The sequence below is a fragment of the Protomyctophum bolini genome (assembly GCF_963924005.1).
Source record: "Protomyctophum bolini genome assembly, chromosome: 2".
In the NCBI taxonomy this organism is placed as follows: Eukaryota; Metazoa; Chordata; class Actinopteri; order Myctophiformes; family Myctophidae; genus Protomyctophum; species Protomyctophum bolini.
In genome coordinates, this window is record NC_137863.1 from 29,373,090 (window position 1) to 29,391,652 (window position 18,563).

The 18,563-nt window shown below is 41.0% G+C and overlaps 2 protein-coding genes across 2 annotated transcripts; both read left to right on the forward strand.

Moving 5' to 3' along the window:
- Window positions 1–722: 722 nt before the first annotated feature.
- LOC308333812 (green-sensitive opsin-like) lies at window positions 723–2,887 on the forward strand (the record flags this gene model as incomplete). Its single annotated transcript, XM_080790300.1, has 5 exons — window positions 723–1,089; window positions 1,342–1,510; window positions 1,612–1,777; window positions 1,931–2,170; window positions 2,780–2,887. 5 exons carry the CDS (start codon window positions 723–725, stop codon window positions 2,885–2,887), a joined length of 1,050 nt encoding a protein of 349 aa, XP_080646426.1.
- A 5,262-nt stretch (window positions 2,888–8,149) lies between these two features.
- Window positions 8,150–18,312, forward strand: LOC308333817 (green-sensitive opsin-like; the record flags this gene model as incomplete). The annotated part of the gene is made up of 6 exons (XM_080790313.1): window positions 8,150–8,513; window positions 8,775–8,943; window positions 9,045–9,210; window positions 9,385–9,624; window positions 10,522–10,615; window positions 18,191–18,312. 6 exons carry the CDS (start codon window positions 8,150–8,152, stop codon window positions 18,310–18,312), a joined length of 1,155 nt encoding a protein of 384 aa, XP_080646439.1.
- Window positions 18,313–18,563: the final 251 nt, after the last annotated feature.

Genomic DNA, 18,563 nt, shown 5'->3' on the forward strand with positions numbered 1-18,563 from the left:
GAGTGAATACAGTTCTACAGCTTATAGAACTGAAGTCAAGTTAAAACTCTTAAAGAGTATCTCTCATTCAGAGAAAGTACTACAGACACCTATGCCATCATGCATAGCGGGGGTTGTATTTCCTTTGTTTTCATAATAGGTGTCTTTCACGCCACGACTAGTCTTTGTTTGATGATCTCTGACTGGGACCAGAAGGAAAACAATTAGCATAAACACTACAGTTTTTTTTTTTTTACAAAAGCTCATCGCTTACACATCTTTCTTTGATATTTACATTAGACAATAAAAAATCTGATCTTTTGAAAATCATGTGATCGGAGCCAATTTCCGATCACCGGATCCGATCGGGACAACCCTACTCGCAGCCCATACAAATGGGTTGTCTGTTAAAAGGATGAATGACTGACGACCACTTAAGCCACATGACCACTGAGCTGGAACTGGACTCCAAGTTAACAGATGCCTAATTGCATCAATTAGTCCCCTGACTGTTAAGCCACAGAAAGCATCCGCTGATGGTGAGGTAGGTTAATTTCATCAATTAACCTTTCTATTCTGACAGTCTAGGTTAAGAAAGGTCCGAATTATTTAATTATTCAATTTGAAAGCATTGTCCGAAAGGTATAAAAGTCACAGGTTTCGCGACATCAGTTGCAGAGTGGTTTAGCAGAACACACACTTCTAGTCAAAGTGCACAGTCTGTGACTGCATACGCAACCAAGATGGAGGTCCACGGCACAGAAGGAAAGAACTTCTATATTCCCATGAGCAACAGGTCTGGGCTTGTGCGGAGTCCTTTCCTTTATCCTCAGTTTTACTTGGCAGATCCAATGGCTTTCAAAGTTCTTGCAGCCTACATGTTTTTCCTGATCTGTACTGGCTTCCCCATCAATGGTTTAACATTGGTGGTTACTGCTACGAACAAGAACCTCCGTCAACCTCTTAACTTCATTATCGTAAACGTGGCTTTAGCTGGTATGATCATGGTATGTTTTGGATTCACCATCACCTTTGTCACTTGTATGTGTGGATACTTCATCTTTGGACCAATGGGCTGCGTCTTTGAGGGCTTCATGGCTACAATGGGAGGTAAGTCACATTGATGAAGGCTGGATAGCCAAAATGTTTGTCCTGATAAATAAATTTGATTCTTGTTGTGTGCGACCTCTTCACCTATACTACAATGGGAGCTATAAAATATGACTTGTATATTACCTGTGAAGTGGGAATGCATACAGGTCTTTAGTTGTGTATTGCCTCAAATTTGCCATGGCAACTGTGAAAGCTCATTGGACCTAGATGTAATTACTTAAAAAGCATTTCCTTTCTATTCAATTACAGGTCAAATTTCTCTGTGGTCATTGGTGGTGCTGGCTGTTGAAAGATACGTTGTTGTGTGCAAACCTATGGGAAGCTTCAAGTTCACTGCCACTCACGCTGGACTTGGAGTTGCTTTCGCCTGGCTCATGGCTGCCGCTTGTGCTGTTCCTCCACTTGTTGGCTGGTCCAGGTAAGCTCCACTGAGAGTAACGGCATAGATCATCCATCACAGAATATATGTAAGTTGTTTTCTAATCACTGCTTTCTATTGACTCAATTGATGATTTTCAGATACATTCCTGAGGGGATGCAGTGCTCCTGTGGACCAGACTACTACACCAGCGCTCCAGGATTCAACAATGAATCATATGTCATGTACATGTTCATTTTCCACTTCTGTTTCCCAGTTTGCACAATCTTCTTTACCTATGGAAGCCTTGTGATGACAGTCAAAGCAGTAAGTAGTTAATATCACAAAACAATTAAACCGCAAAGTTTACCTCTGCACCATCTTGAATTTAAAACTTTATGTTGCTTTTGATAATGAAAGATCATATTGTACTGCCTTTGACATTCTAATTTCTATCATTTCTGTCACAATCCACTTTAGGCAGCAGCTCAGCAGCAGGACTCAGCATCCACCCAGAAAGCTGAGAAGGAAGTCACACGCATGTGTGTGATTATGGTTTTCGGATTCTTGTTTGCTTGGTCACCATATGCCAGCTATGCTGCCTACCTCTTCGTGAACAAGGGAGTTGCTTTCAGTGCTGCTTCCATGGCTGTCCCTGCCTTCTTCGCTAAAAGCTCTGCCTTGATCAATCCAATTATCTATGTACTGTTTAACAAACAGGTACGTCATTTTACATTCACTTACTCAACTATGTCTATGTTACAGATATTATTAACAGTTATTAAAGGTAGGGTATTAAATGATTTTCTTTGGTTACAATAAGTGTAAACAATTATATTAATAATAATAAATAGTTCTATATTCTGATACTCATTGCTCAAAGCTGGAGAGACTGGGATACCCCAGTGTCTGAACAACAGTCTATAGCAATGATTATTATCATAATATTGCACTTTAACCATTTAACAAAAAACTTTTAGTTTTAACCAATACATATCTTACCATACCTTCAACTTTGGCAATTCCCACTTTGGCAACTCCAATTATTGTCTCCATCAGGCCAAAGGCATATAGTTTGTTAATGGTGGCCATATGGATTTGTCCACTGTGGTGACCCCAAAGGTCACCGGCTCGGGCGTTGTAGCTAAATCATTAGAGCATGCCCTGGGCTACATCTGTGCAAAACTTGGTGCAAAATCTCTCCTATAAGTTCCTCCACTAGAATGGAAAGGAGTCCTCCTTAGTGTTGTAGTTATTGTATTGTGGAAAATGTTAAATTGTTAAGCAAATGGCTTCACATCTGACTTCCCCCTTTGTTCTCTTTTCCAGTTCCGTAGCTGCATGATGCAGACCATTGGAATGGGTGGCATGGTTGAGGATGAGAGCTCAGTGTCTGCCAGCAAGACAGAAGTGTCCTCTGTGTCCACTGCCGGTTAAGAACAGAGATGTCATGGATGTTATGGACAGTTTCCTTTACATTATCTACTTGATTCTGATCTTCATGGATTGAAAGAAATTTCAGTTTTGGGAAAAAAGGACAAATGCAAATACCTGACCTCCAATGAGAATGGACATAGTTATTCACACTTCACCACATGAAAGAACCCGGAAAACAAAGCTGTGGGAAGCACAGTGACTGGAAATGAATCTGTGTTTTTATGTCATATTTGGCTGGCATATTTGTTGGCCTATGTCAGAACTTTCTGTATATATTTTATAAATATCAAAATCTAGGATTAGGTTAATAAATGCATGCATGAAAAACACACTGTTGTTCATTTCAGCTGATTCTAAACAAAATATCACCATTTAATTAAGAAATGGTGTCAAGAGATCCTGATTTCTATGCTTGTCATGGTAGGTGTATATGCATGATGAATTTGTCTGTGTGTGTGTGTGTGTGTGTGTGTGTGTGTGTGTGTGTGTGTGTGTGTGTGTGTGTGTGTGTGTGTGTGTGTGTGTGTGTGTGTGTGTGTGTGCATAAGTGCGTGTGCGAATGTAGCAGATGAAACAGTCCATGGTTGGAGTGTCTGTGGTCCTTACTAATGTTATTTATATAAATAGAGTATTGTAACCTGCATCAATTAAAAAAAAAAACAATGCACCTTAAGAGCACAAAAAAACAGAAGCTTGTTTCCATTAGAAGCTTAATTGTTTCCATTGTTGTCAATGAGGATGTTTACAACATCATTGAGCAGCATAATATATTTTCTTCTTCAAATTGTACACAAATGCTTTAGTAGAGTTTCAATTATAGCACTATATTGTGACCACTATTGTGACCACTGAAAACTACAACATGACATCGCGTGGTCACCGTTCACACAACACATCTCTCTGTTTTTACTAACCACCGGTGGTAACCTCTTCACCGGAAACTGGAATAGGCCTTCAGTCATCCCTTGTGCTCTAAGGCTTTAAAGGGACACTTCATCCTTTTTGCAAAAAAATATATGTTAATGACGTTTAGAAGCTTTAGATCACTTTCCTGGGGGTATTTATGTGTGTAATATGTGGTTTAGATATTTTAGATTGTAGCAGTGAGCCTGTCTCTGATGTCATGGACACTGGTCTCACTACCTTCCTGGACTACAATTCCCATAATTATTTGGTGCACTGCTCCTCCTTGTGGATAGGGGGGAGAGCTGTCTTACTGAGCCCAGTGTCCATGACATCAGAGACAACAGGCTCACTGCTACAATCTAAAATATCTAAAACCACATATTACACACATAAAGACCCCCAGGAAAGTGTTCTAAAGCTTCTAAACATCATTAACATATATTTTTTTGCAAAAAAGGGTGAAGTGTCCCTTTAAGGCTTTACTATACAAACATTTGTCATCAAACAGTGCACAGTCTGTAGTCTCTGTACAATGACACGAAGGCAATTTGGAAAAAATGACAAATGCAAAATGCCTGACCAGCAATTTAAGGATATAGTTATTCCCACATGACCACAAGAAAGAGATCAACAGATGAAACTGTGCTTTTGAGGTGCATGGAATCACAAATAATACAGTATATTTGAAGAAGTAAATGTATGCTAACACTCAGATCCAAACTAATTTAATCCACCACTGAGACAAAACATTTTGAAATTGATACCTCTTAGGGCCGATTCATACTCCTGTTTCGGCGCTGTAGTGCCGAAATGATTTCGGCTCGTCAGAAAATTTCAGTAGCACCGAAGAGCCGACTTTAGGACGGTACCCGCCCCCCCCCCCCCCCCGAACCTCAAATGACGTCAAATTGTAGGCTCTACAGCGCCGAACCGACTTTTATTCGGCTCTAAAATAGGAGTATGAATCGGCCCTTAGATACATACATACTGTAAGGAATTATCAGGATCAAGATCTATAGCATGTCAAATTGTGGCCAAAATGCCAAATGGAAAGCCAACGGATATGATGAATGGACAATGGCCATAGATTTCACTGTGTAGGCTAGTTCATGAATGGAACACATTGATAAAGGTCCCCCCTGCTGCGTTTCCAATTGCTGCAGATGACAGTGTGAAGGCAAACCGCAGCAAATTAAATATGCAAGAATCCCAACTTCTCCGCCCATTCGCATCGAGTCTACCGAAGTAATAGGTAGTATAGGCTAACTAACCCCACTCGTCAGCTTAACTTATTGTCCAGAGAGGGAAGATATATTAAACCCACTGCTGTACGGCAGTACGGCACAAATGGGTCCCGACCCGCTGTTTGGGAACCACTGCATAGAGGATCAGCCATGCACGAGTAGAAAGTTTGAGAGGCAAGTTTGAGATGGTTTGGACATGTGAAAAGGAGAGATGAGGGTTACATTGAGAGAAGGATGCTGATGATGGAACTGCCTGCAGGTAAGAAGTCGAAAGCCAAAGATGGGGTTTGTATGCGGAGAAAGAGACCACATGCAGGTGGCAGGAGTCACAGAGGAAGACGAAGGAAACAGAAACAGATGGAAACAGATGATCCTCTGGGGCGACACCGATATCGTTCCCGACATGCATGGCCCCAAATAGGCCTAGTACTTGTAATGCATTATAATCTGCTTTTACCATAATAGTTATAAGCACTGAATTTAATTCTCATCATACTTTATAATAATAATCATAACACATTATAAACTAAAGCAATTTATAATGAACTAGAAAAAGTGCCCCTCCACCAGGCCAGGTCAGGTTGTGGCCTCCTGGTGGCGCTATAATAGGCAAAATAATGTGAAAAGGATGCCATTTCTTATGCCTTGGATGGCAATTGGATGATTTGAGGCATTTTTTTCCAAAAATGTGTTTGGCAAAAATCCACCTGTTGGTGGCGCTATAACATGCCAATGTGAAAAGGGTGGGATAAATTCCTCAGCTTTTTGTTCAAAACGGGCCAATCCTGCAAACTTTGAAAGCCAATGTTAGCCAATTAGGATGGAATATGAAATACCGGACAGATCCGTCATGAACACATGACTATAGAGATACTGTGTAACGATTTGCAGGACTTTTGGACAGAATCTGGAGTAGTAATATAAAAAGTCGGCCTCCTGGTGGTGCTAAAACAGGGCGTTCTGGAATTATGCAATACTTAATGATGCAAAATTTGACATCGACCGGGATAACGGTGCCAGAGATTTTAGGTGTACACAGACGCACGCACGCACACACGCACGCACACACACACACACACACACACACACACACACACACACACACACACACACACACACACACACACACACACACACACACACACACACACACACACACGGAGTGCAAAACATACTCTCTCCCCATGCCTACGGCCTGGTGGAGACAATTATATGATCAAGTGTTATACAGGCAACTCACAGACAAATTTAAATGACCTATAACATAAAATTCAACTTTTTCAACTTCTTTTGTGTTTTTGGGGCTAGCCTCCCATATGTGTTTTCTATCCCCACAAATAACCAATTTTGAGCAATCAGGCATAGGTGCTTTAATGGAAATTGCTCTCAGGAACAGCTCAACTGATTTTGTCCTCATTGTGATGTCATCAATGTCACCCTCTCTCTAGGTCGTCCTCAGACGAGCCCTCCATCATCGTTTCCAGTCATACCGGTTCTCCATACATCTGGCCAGTTCGTTGGTACTTTGCGCTCCTGCGTCCTTCTTGAATACAAGAACTACGCCAGCACTAGTTTGCTGGCTGGCAGCTCTTGGTGTCTTTGGCAGTGTCCTGCTAGTCTCATTCTCCTGGCTGCTATTTTCTGGCTCACCCTTGGCATTCCATCATACAGATTTGTGTTGGTAACATGTGTGCTCTTACTGATGTTGAGTGCTGCACGCAGCATTCTGGTGTAGCACCCATCGAGAGACTTCTGCAGGGTTGGCTTCAGGGTCCAGCATTCACTGCCATATAGGAGAACAGACTACCGTTGCGTGGAAGAAGCTGAGTTTGGTTTGACGGGGGAGGTTGGAGTTCCATACACTGGTCTGGCCATGCCGTTTAGGGCCCTCCATGCAAGTGCCTTCCTCACTTTCAGGTCTGGTTCGGTTGAGTTGATCCATGAGCCCAGGTACTTGAAGTCCTTGACTTCCTTCAGAGCAGTGCCTCCTGTTGTTGTCAGAGGTGGATGCTCTGATGGGAACGTTATAGGTGATAACTTCAGTTTTCTTGGCATTCAGCCGGAGGCCAACCTTGGCACACTCTGATTCCACTCTGGTCAAGAGCTCCTGAGCTTGTTCCACGTGGTCAGAGAGCAGGCTGATGTCGTCCACATAGTCCAAGTCTGTCAGGACTACTGTTGGGTGTCGTTTCAACCTCCTTGGTGTTATGGTGAGGCCAAGGTCCTGCTCTTAAAATGTGTTTATTGCAGTCAATCAATCAATCAATCAATCAATCAACCAACCAACCAACCAGATTCTATTCTCACAATAGGCGCATGCTTAAAGTGAATGGCACATCGAGTGGCAAATCGAGTGGCAAAGCAACATGCAAAGTGAGTTTATCATTGTTTAATGTTGTTTAATGCAATTAGATAGGACTTTTATGTGTGGATGTATGGGCTGTCTAGGCCAGAAAGTAGTTTTTTGCCACTCAGTAGGCGTTCCTGCATAACTTCCTGGTTTGATGATGATGTCATGCGCATACCCTCTATACAGATAAAAGGTACAAAGAGTACTTAATTTAGTGTTCAGATTACAATGCATTTATATATAACTTTCTAAATGATTTATGTGTTATGCTATTATAAAGCATAATGAGTGCTTATACAATAACTATAATTATACAGTGTTATAAGGATATTATAATGCATTGTATGTTGCATGCATAGCAATTGTCACTAGCATAAAATATCATAATATCATATTTAATGTCAGTACTCAGCAGTTACTGTATACTTTAAGCACCAAATCATTAGTACATTATTCTTTAAAACTTTTGCCATTCCTTCTTTCAAAAATGTTCTATGCCTTACTGTCCCTTACTTACTGTAGAACGCCCTAAACACAATGAACTGTGACCCTTCTATCCGGCGTTAGAAGTATTAGAACTAGAGTTGAGCTTGAGATTTGTTCTTAATCCTCCAGTAATCTAATTTAGTCAATTTGAGAGTAACACGCTTAACGGTATAAAACTCACACCGTTGGCAAGGTCAGTTGCAGTCTGCAGAGTGGTTTAGCACCGCACACCCGTCTAGTCAAACAGTGCACAGTCTGTGATCGGAAACCGTCAAGATGGAGAACGGCACAGAAGGCAAAAACTTCTACATTCCCATGAACAACCGGACTGGGCTTGTGCGGAGTCCTTTTTATTATCCTCAGTATTACTTGGCAGATCCAATTGCTTTCTATATGCTTGCAGGCTACATGTTTTTCCTGATCTGTACTGGCTTCCCCATCAATGGTTTAACAGTGTTGGTTACTGTAACAAACAAGAAGCTCCAGCAACCTCTCAACTTCATTCTCGTAAACTTGGCTGTAGCTGGATTGATCATGGTCTGCTGTGGATTCACCATCACCTTTGTCACTTGTATAAATGGTTACTTTGTTTTTGGACCAATGGGCTGCGTCTTTGAGGGCTTCATGGCTACAATGGGAGGTAAGTCACATTGATGAAGGCTAGATAGCCAAATCGTTTGTCCTGATGTAGAGAAATAAACCTGTTGAAAATGTATTGTTGGTGTCTGTGACCTCTTCTACAATGGGAGCTATAAAATATGACTTGTGAAGTGTGAATGCATACAGGTCTTTAATTGTGCATTGCCTCAACTTTTGAGGTTGCCATGGCAACTGTGAAAGCTCATTGGACCTAGATGTAATTACTTAAAAAGCTAAACATTTCCTTTCTATTCAATTACAGGTCAAATTTCTCTGTGGTCATTGGTGGTGCTGGCTGTTGAAAGATACATTGTTGTGTGCAAACCTATGGGAAGCTTCAAGTTCACTGCCGCTCACGCTGGAGCTGGAGTTGCTTTCGCCTGGGTCATGGCTGCCGCTTGTGCTGTTCCTCCACTTGTTGGCTGGTCCAGGTAAGCTCCACTGAGAGTTACGGCATAGATCATCCATCACAGAATGTATGTAAGTTGTTTTCTAATCACTGCTTTCTATTGACTCAATTGATGATTTTCAGATACATTCCTGAGGGGATGCAGTGCTCCTGTGGACCAGACTACTACACCAGCGCTCCAGGATACAACAATGAATCATATGTCATGTACATGTTCAGCTTCCACTTCTGTGTTCCAGTGGTCACGATATTCTTCACCTATGGAAGCCTTGTGCTGACAGTCAAAGCAGTGAGACTCATTATTACATACAGTAGGCTACAAAATCATGCTAGTTTCTCTAAATCTATAAGTACCAAGCAACACTGAAAATAAACAGGTTGCTTTTTTGATGATGAAAGTTCATATTGTACTGTACATGTCAGCTATTCTCATTTCTATCATTTCTGTCACAATCCACTTTAGGCAGCAGCTCAGCAGCAGGACTCAGCATCCACCCAGAAAGCTGAGAAGGAAGTCACACGCATGTGTATCCTAATGGTTTTGGGATTCTTGTTTGCTTGGTCACCATATGCCAGCTATGCTGCCTACCTCTTCATGAACAAGGGAGTTGCTTTCAGTGCTGTTTCCATGGCTATCCCTGCCTTCTTTGCAAAAAGCTCTGCCATAGTCAATCCAGTTATCTATATTCTGTTTAACAAACAGGTAAGTTATTTTACATTCACTTACTCAACTATGTTATTATATTATTAACAGTTATTAAAGGTAGGGTAAGTGATTTTCTTTGCTTACGATAAGTGTTAAATAGCTCTATATTCTGATACTCATTGCTGTACAGTGTTTGTTCAGTATCAGGAGTCTCCATGACTCCAGCTCTTTATTACACAGAAAATGCATTTTCAGGTTGGAATACCAAGTGCATCCAATCAGGGTAGAGAATTTAGTTGGGATTCAGATTAAACTAGTGAAAAAGTGATGTCACAAAGAAATAAGCAGTTTTTTAAAGAGTTGGATAGACAGGGTGACCCGAGTGCCTGAACAGACATCTATAGCAATGATTACTATAAAAATAATATAGAACTTTAACCATTTAACAAATAACATTTAGTTTTAACCAATAGACATCATATCACTTACCCTACATTCAATTTAGGCAATTCCCACTTAGGCAACTACAATTATTGCATTTATAATTGCCTTGATGAAGACCAGTTGCTGGTAAAAACACATTGGCACATTTTGCAATAAATAAAGTATGTTGATTTTACGCCCTCTCCTCCGAGTGCTCGGATCCCTGCTCTTTTTCAAGTAGGCTACTGCATTTATGAATTGAAAAACTCAAGCTTCATAGATTATTGCCATTATGGAACCCTTATCATGGAATTAAAATTATGTTTACTCTTCTATGACTATATGACTGGTCAGATCATGTAACAGAATAGTTTGATTAATCTCCTCTTATTATTAGTCCATGGGTCCTGAATCTCACAGGAGTGTTGTAGTTATTTTATTGTGGAAAATATTTAATTGTTAAAATGTTAAGAAAATTGCTATAAACAACCTCACTTCACATCTGACTTCCCCCTTTGTTTGCTTCTCCAGTTCCGTGCCTGCATCATGCAGCAGATTGGAATGGGTGGCATGGTTGAGGATGAGAGCTCAGTGTCTGCCAGCAAGACAGAAGTGTCCTCCACAGGTTAAGAACAGAGATGCCATCTGTATTATGGACATTTTCCTTCATGATGTCATTCTTGATTCTGAATGATCATCTTCATGGACTGACAACCACATTTCAATTTGGGGAACAAATGCAAATACCTGACTTGCAATAATGGACATAGTTATTTATAATGGACACTTTATACCACATGACAGAGATCAACAGATGAAGCTATGCATTTGCTGTGGAATCATAATTAATAAAGTATATCTGAAGATGTGAAAGTGTTAAGGCTCAGATCCATACTGCTTCAATCCACCACTGAGACAAAACGCTTTGATACCTGCAGAGACTCTTTTTTTTTAGGTCACAAATGTTTGTGATGAATGTATGAACTTCAGATGTGAATGGAAATGAATCTATATTGTTATGTCATTGGGTTAGCATGTTTGTTGGCCTACTGTATGTCAATATTCTGTATATATTTTATAAATAACAAAAGTCTAGAAATAGATTAATAAATGCATGCATGAAAAGATTTGTTGCCTACATATTTTATTCTACAAAATACCCCCTCTTTATGAGAGTTTCTAGTCTAAACTAAAGGCCACACATAACTATATTACATACCACTTGGTGATTTTGTACCAAAGAAAATGTATGAAATAGAAAAGTGTGCTCCTCGGAGCACAGGTCTCCATCAGGTCAGGTAGTAGAAGTCAATCTTAGCCAATCAGGATGAAAAATGAAAAATGTTGACAAAATCTGTAGGATTAGGCCTAATATTAAAATATTTGTTTTGCAAACATTGGCCTCCGGACAGGGAAAAAATCATAGTCTTGGCCGCACCGAATTAAGTTTGATTTGAATCTTAGAGAATAATACTTCAGTAAAGACTACCCCAATAAAATACTGGAGCTCTTGACTGGTCTGCACGCATTTATTATTTTAGGGTAAAGTTTCAATTTGCGTCTTCTTCACTCAGAGTCAATCGTGTTGATCTTCTCAAAGCTTTAGAACTTAAAGGTTTGAAATTTGAATTGGTTGTTATCTTTGACCTTTCAAATCCTCCCTTCAAAATCACAGCATGCCCTATGTTTACAAAGAGCAAGTTAGCTTATAACAGCTAAACTACTTCAGTAGTATAAAGCAGGATAAGTGTAAAGCCAATTTGCAGCGTCAAGCACTAACTACATGTCACAGATTACTTTGTGTGATCTCAAGCAGGGTCGAACTGGAGGCCAAAATCAGGCCGGGAGTCATACACCAGCCAGGCCACCTACATTCATGAGCAAGCGCGTGCAAAATTGTTGAATTAATTAATGAATTATGTACCGTCCTATGGATGTATTTTTGGCACACGCACGCGCACACACACACACACACACACACACACACACACACACACATATAACCACATAAACCCACATGAACCCTAGCCTAGCGTCTCTATACTGCATAGGCGCACATTCAGCAAAAACTAGAGAACATTCAGCCAAAGTAGACGATCTAAAAGCCCACAACGCCTCACAATGCGTCGCAATGCATATAGATCAGCTATAAGCTATTTTTGACAAACAGATTTGGTGGAGATAAAAAGGAAGGGGTCAAGTACAAACTCCTGGTGGTGGACCCCGGTCTATAGGTTTTAAGAGAGAGAGAGAGAGAGAGAGAGAGAGAGAGAGAGTGAGGGACTGCAAGTGTGTGTGTGTGTGTGTGTGTGTGTGTGTGTGTGTGTGTGTGTGTGTGTGTGTGTGTGTGTGTGTGTATGTGTATGTGTATGTGTGTGTGTGTGTGTGTGTGTGTGTGTGTGTGTGTGTGTGTGTGTGTGTGTGTGTGTGTGTGTGTGCGTGTGCGTGTGCGCACAAGCACGTAGCATGCAGCGCTGATGATGAAAGATGATTCCAAAGATGAAGCTGTATAGCTTATTACTTAGAAAAACAAAATATGAGATAGTAGGATGCTGGTGAGAGGGAAAGGCAGGAAAAGGAATCAAGTGGACTGATGATGAGAGTGCATGCTGCAACTGTACTGTAGCCAGGATGTGTGTGTGTGTGTGTGTGTGTGTGTGTGTGTGTGTGCACGCTGGGGGAGTTTTTTTTAATAATCTGCTAGTCTTGACACTGAATGTGAAGTTGTAGAGATGTTACCTTGTTTATGTGTGTGTAGGGGATGTTATAGAGTCGATTCAGTGTGTGTGTGTGTGTGTGTGTGTGTGTGTGTGTGTGTGTGTGTGTGTGTGTGTGTGTGTGCACTGCAATCCACTGTATAGCCCAGCAGGCTATGTATTGTAGTCTCCAGCAGCACAAATTATATATTTTATTAGCCATATCCAGGCAGTGGCGTGCAGAGACATTTTGAGGGGCAGGTGCTCAAGTGGAAAGAAAAGGGCATCTGTGTGGCGCGTGGAACCACTGGCTGCCGCTGCCTTAAGTGTGTGAGATTTATACAGGACAGATACACGACTAAATCAATACATTCTCAATCAGTGAGGGGGTTTCAGGTGGTCCCCAGCTAAATGGTGTTGTTGAACATTTTAATGAAGATTACAAAATTGGGTTTGTGACTGTGGCCTGTCAGGCATGCAATATTAAATGTAGGCTATTTGTCCACAATACATAAACAATGTCCAGAGTTCTTAAATTAACATATTTAGATTTTACTAGAAAGATAACACCATAATAAATCACTCACAATGAGTGACAGACTTCAACACTTGTCACTTGGCATAGCAGCACACAGCATGCATGCAAACAACATGTTTCTCCAGCAGAGTTCCTAGTGTCTCCATCTCTCTCTGAAAGAGGTTGCACATGCGGCCACACTGAACACAAACACTCTGACACAAATCAACACCACGCTGTTTGTCCAAAACACCCCATTTGTCCTAATGTTATCCTACTAAATAAGACTCCACTACTCTCAGCCCACGCACGTTCACATGCCTCCACACTTTCCACCACCATTGATAGCTCTGGTCCATAGCCTTCTACTGCTGCTTCTACGATTCTGCCCTGCAGTATAAGGCTATGGGACTTTCGGTTTTAAATCTCAAATCGAAATCAAACCAGCCTCTCCTCTTTAGCGTAAATAAAAAGAACGTTTTTGCTACTCACCAAAACAAAGGTGGGTTGTGTCATTAGAAAGCTTACTTTCCTTAGTGGATGCACTCTGAGCCCCCCACCATCTGAGACCGGTACTTTTTGGCCAAAAGGGGATTTTGTTTCCACCGGAAAAATAATACTTTTAGTTACTCCGCTGCGCCCTCTACCGATATTGCCCAGAGAATTGCCTTATAAAGAATATTTTTCCTCTGGTGAAAATAAATCCCTTTCTGGCCAAAAAGTTACGTTTATACGTGTGGTGGGGGGCTCAGAGTGCGTCCACAAAGTAAAGTAGTAGGTTTTCTAATGACACAACCCACCTTTGTTTTGGTGAGTAGCAAAAACTTTATTTTTATTTACGCTAAAGAGGAGAGGCTGGTCTGATTTTGATTTGAGATTTAAAACCGAAAGTCCCATAGCCTTATACTTCAGGGCAGAATCGTAGAAAACCAGAGCGACACCATTGATAGTAGTCAGACACAGTTTACGACTTATCATCCTGCCCGCAACATCTACACTTCCATCAAGGAAGATTAGAGAAAGAAGTCGTCACGTGACAGTGCATGCTGTGCCATGACACTTTCATGGGAGCCAAATCTCGCACCGGAAGTTATACATGACATAATTTGTATTCACAAAGCAGTGAATGGAGCAAGCTTGAACAGCTCATAACAAACATTATTTATGAACCATTGAGACCTGTCATATAATCGGTTCAGTCCTATAAAATAAGACATATCACAGTTTGTTTTGTGCACAGAGTTCACAGTACATAATTTTATTTGAGGATTTAAACAGCAGCAGGTATTGTTTCTGTTCCGGGGGTATCGAGATTTGCTTGCGAGACAGGAAACGGTGGACAGTCTCACCATACTTGGCACGTTCAGAAACTTACTTTTTGCTCTTTAGATACCTCTATAATATTACACAGTGTCCGTCCGTTATCAGCTAATCTCTGGCACCGTTGGCCCGATCCATGCCAAACTTTGCACACACACTCCCTGTATGCCAACGACGAATCTCTGCCCCTTATGTTAGTCGCACAGATTTCATCCAAATCTCACGCAAAGCGGTCCACATGATCTCTGTAGTCATGTGATCAAGATGAGTTTGTTGGATTTCTCAGACTCTACACTGAATGGCTTACACTGATTGGCTTATCTCTATAGTCATGTGTTGAAGACGGATCTGTCCGATATATCATTTTCCATCCTAATTGGCTATCATTGGCTTTCAACGTTTGCAAGATTGCCCAGTTTTGAACAAAAAGCCTCAAATCATCCAATTGCCATCCAAGGCAAGAAGAAATGGCACCCTTTTCACATTGGCCTATTATAGCGCCACCAGGAGGCCACAACCTGACCTGCCCTGGTGGAGACCTGTGCCGATGGGCACTTTATCTATTTAAGGTTATTTTTACAGTCAGTATTGGTGGTGGGGAGGGGGGCGCGAGACATGGCCAAAGCATTTCCGGGTGTCCCCAGCCAAAAACGTTGAGAACCCCTGCAGTATGGTACAGTTAAATACAGTACAGTATGATACAGTACAGTACCGTATGGTACAGTACAGTACAGTATGGTGATGCAACATAAAATTGCACCTCATTACTGTTTCACTGTTCATGTTCATACTACATACTGTAATATCCTCGATGTCATTTCATTGTACTACTATTTAGCGAATTCTTACTCTTTGCTACAAACACTGCCATACATTACAGCATGATAATACACAACAAATTCTATCTTATTTCCATCTACTTCCCGTCTGCATTTACACCCTATTCTGTGCATCAATCACACCAAGCAACACCTTCCTTGTTCACTACAATTACCAGTGCAACATTGCAAGTGTAGCCAGTTGGAGTTGAGCTTCAGAGGCCACCATAGGGGCACTTCCTCATTGACAATCATCAGGTGACTATTTAAATGCCCTGTCTTCTTCCAAGCAGGATTTTGGTAAATGCTGGCCTGGCCGTGGGTCTTGAGAGACCTGGGTCTGCTGTTGTTTTTATTCATTTTACTGCCAGGGTGAGTAACATTAATGTCATTAATGTAGTTTTAATCATGTTTGTTCTGTAATATATTCTAAACTATGTATAACGTTGAAAAAAATATCATGGCACTTTTTCATCGATCCTTTGTGGAGAGAGCATTGACATTTTGTTTTGTTTCATGGTATGGCTCATTATCATTGGTTAATAAGAACAAACTCCATAAAATCATCAGCGTGTCCAGCAAAATAGCTGGGGTACGATTTGAGAGTATGACCTCAATGTATGAGACCCGGGTACTCAGGAAGGGGAAAGCTATTACTAGGGACAACACACACCCGTTACACAGCCAATACCATCTTTAACCATCAGAGCGACGGAATATGGTACCTTCCCTGCAGGCTAGGGCCTCAAGATCGTTTGTTCCCATAAGTATAGGACTTATGAACAAGCAGGCCCCATCTCAGTTCCGTGCATAAAATGTAATGTGATGCCTCTTGGAACTATGACTGGTGGCCTTCTGTTGGCACTGTTTCTTTATTGTCTATGTACTGTGTGATCTGTTTGTTTGCATGTTTTATGTATATCCTTCCTGATGACTGCTGTGCACAAAACAAATTTCCGAAAGGACAAATAAAGTATCTATCTATCTATACTTTGTATAGTCTAATGTACTAAATGTTTGTTTTATATCCCGCCCTTAGATCTAGCCACTACTGCTTTGTTAAGGTTGATTGTATTATTATTGTTTCTTTTGAGTATTGAGCCATTTCCTTTTGTTTATCTCTTTAGCCCCCACAGTCTACATGTGAGTTAACTGAGTTCAACAGAGCCGAGTGGTGCAGCTGACTGCTACAGGGAGATCGCTAGGTTTCACTGTAGTCTACATGCAGCCCCAAAGGTTTGCAATATTGGTGTGAGTGCGTGCACCTCTTTTCATTGTGGCACTTCTTCTTTCTGTGTGCTGTGTATGTGTGATTGCTGTCATGCTGTGGTTGGCTGGGCATAGTGATCTAACCTACCCCTTTAGCTAGTGTTGTCGCCCACTGGCCAGTTGACTCTGGCTAAGCTCTATGGTTCCATCTGTCTATGGGGATGCTTGAAATTAAAATGTTTGAGAACCACAACCACCCTTGTTACATGGACAGATGGTGCCCTCTGCAGATACTTTCAGAACCTGTTGCTGTTGTGCCTCTCCTCTCTCTCCAGTATCATCATGTAGGCTACACATTGTACAGTATGTACTGTACCTGCATATTGGATGCATATCCTTTGCTGTCGGGAGGAAAACACCTAACTCCATTTGAGTTTTTTTTTCCTAATCATAAAGCAGTGCTATTGAACACCCTTTACGTCTGTGTATTGTTTCGAAAATATTGAACCAATGAAAAGTATAGTAAAGGGCACTTAATTGGGACAAAACCTCTTAACTACATTGGACCCTCAAACTGTCTGCTAAAACATGGAAGTAATTGACATTATATAAATTTAAGTCACTACACCAACTTTGATGAGCCAGTATTGCTTTGTTCTCTAAATATAAGGTTTTCTTGATATCCTGAAAAATGTATATTTTTCATTTCCTGAAAAATTAACATTTTGGAGTTTCTTCAGAGATATTTGTCATAGTTATATTTCTGTTGATGGGTTGGTAAACAAAATACGTAATACTACTAGGCTATACTACTCATGGGCTTCTAATTATATTATTAACTTGTGTGTTAAAGGGATATTTAATATATTTCCATTCATTGTGCTCTATACTCAACACAATAAGAGATGCTTTTCAACTCGGTGAAAACGGGACTCAAGTTCAAGATCCTCTTCTTGTAAAGACAACTGTGTCATGCTCCTTCATGTAACCATGTATTTCCTCTTGATAACCTGACTCTAATTGTTGTGTTGGGCGCACATCCACTGTAATTTCCTTCAAAAGAATTCCAGAGCCCTGGACACCAGCATGTGTTTAACATCTCCGCTGGGAGGATCGGTGAAGTCGCTCCAAAAGCCTTTTTTGTTCATTCTAATTGCCATGGGGGCAGAGCTGCAGCTTACAGAGATGCTCCACGTACTTCACTCTATAACCACTTAAAGCCTCCATTCTTATTGGTGAAACTGAACAGAGTTCACAAATGTCTTAATAGCTATAGGGCATAGCATGAATACATGAATAAATTAATGCATTTATGAATGAATGAATGATTTTATTTTCGTGTCTGGCTGCCTTTCACAGCCCATCCCTTATATGGGATTATTCAGACATAATTTACAATAGGGCCTGTCTGCATTATATTTCCTGTGCCAACACGCTGACACCAAAATAGTAAACATAAATAAATAATGATCACACAAAGAATGTACACATAACTCTGATCGAGAGTACATTCGAGTAGTCCATTTGTCAAGCTAAAGATTAAAGTGGAGGGCAAGAGAGAGAGAGAGAGAATTAAAAGGAGATAATGGACAGAAGACAGACTTGTGTTTAACTCATTTGATTTCTTGTGCGCACTAAAGCAAATCCAGATGGCAGCTTCTCAAAGCTGAGCTGGCCCTGTGATTGGCTGGCAGAGCGAGCTCACAGCGCCAGACTTACCACTGGTATCGCATCCGTAGTGATTCAGCACCATAGACTTTGAATGGCAATATATGGTAATATACTAAGGCAATTTGAGCTTACCTAGAGACAAACCTCACGCCTTTGAACCACAAATTCATGGGTTTGAATCTGGGTACTGCCAACTCAGCAAATGAGTAGCACGGCTTGGGTGTGGCAAGTCGTGCGGAAGTCCTGGTAAGTTGTAACTGATGGTACTGTAGGTGTGGCACTCTGCTCCAGCTCTATAGTCGTAACACATTTTTACGGGGATAGACTCCCACGTGTTACGTG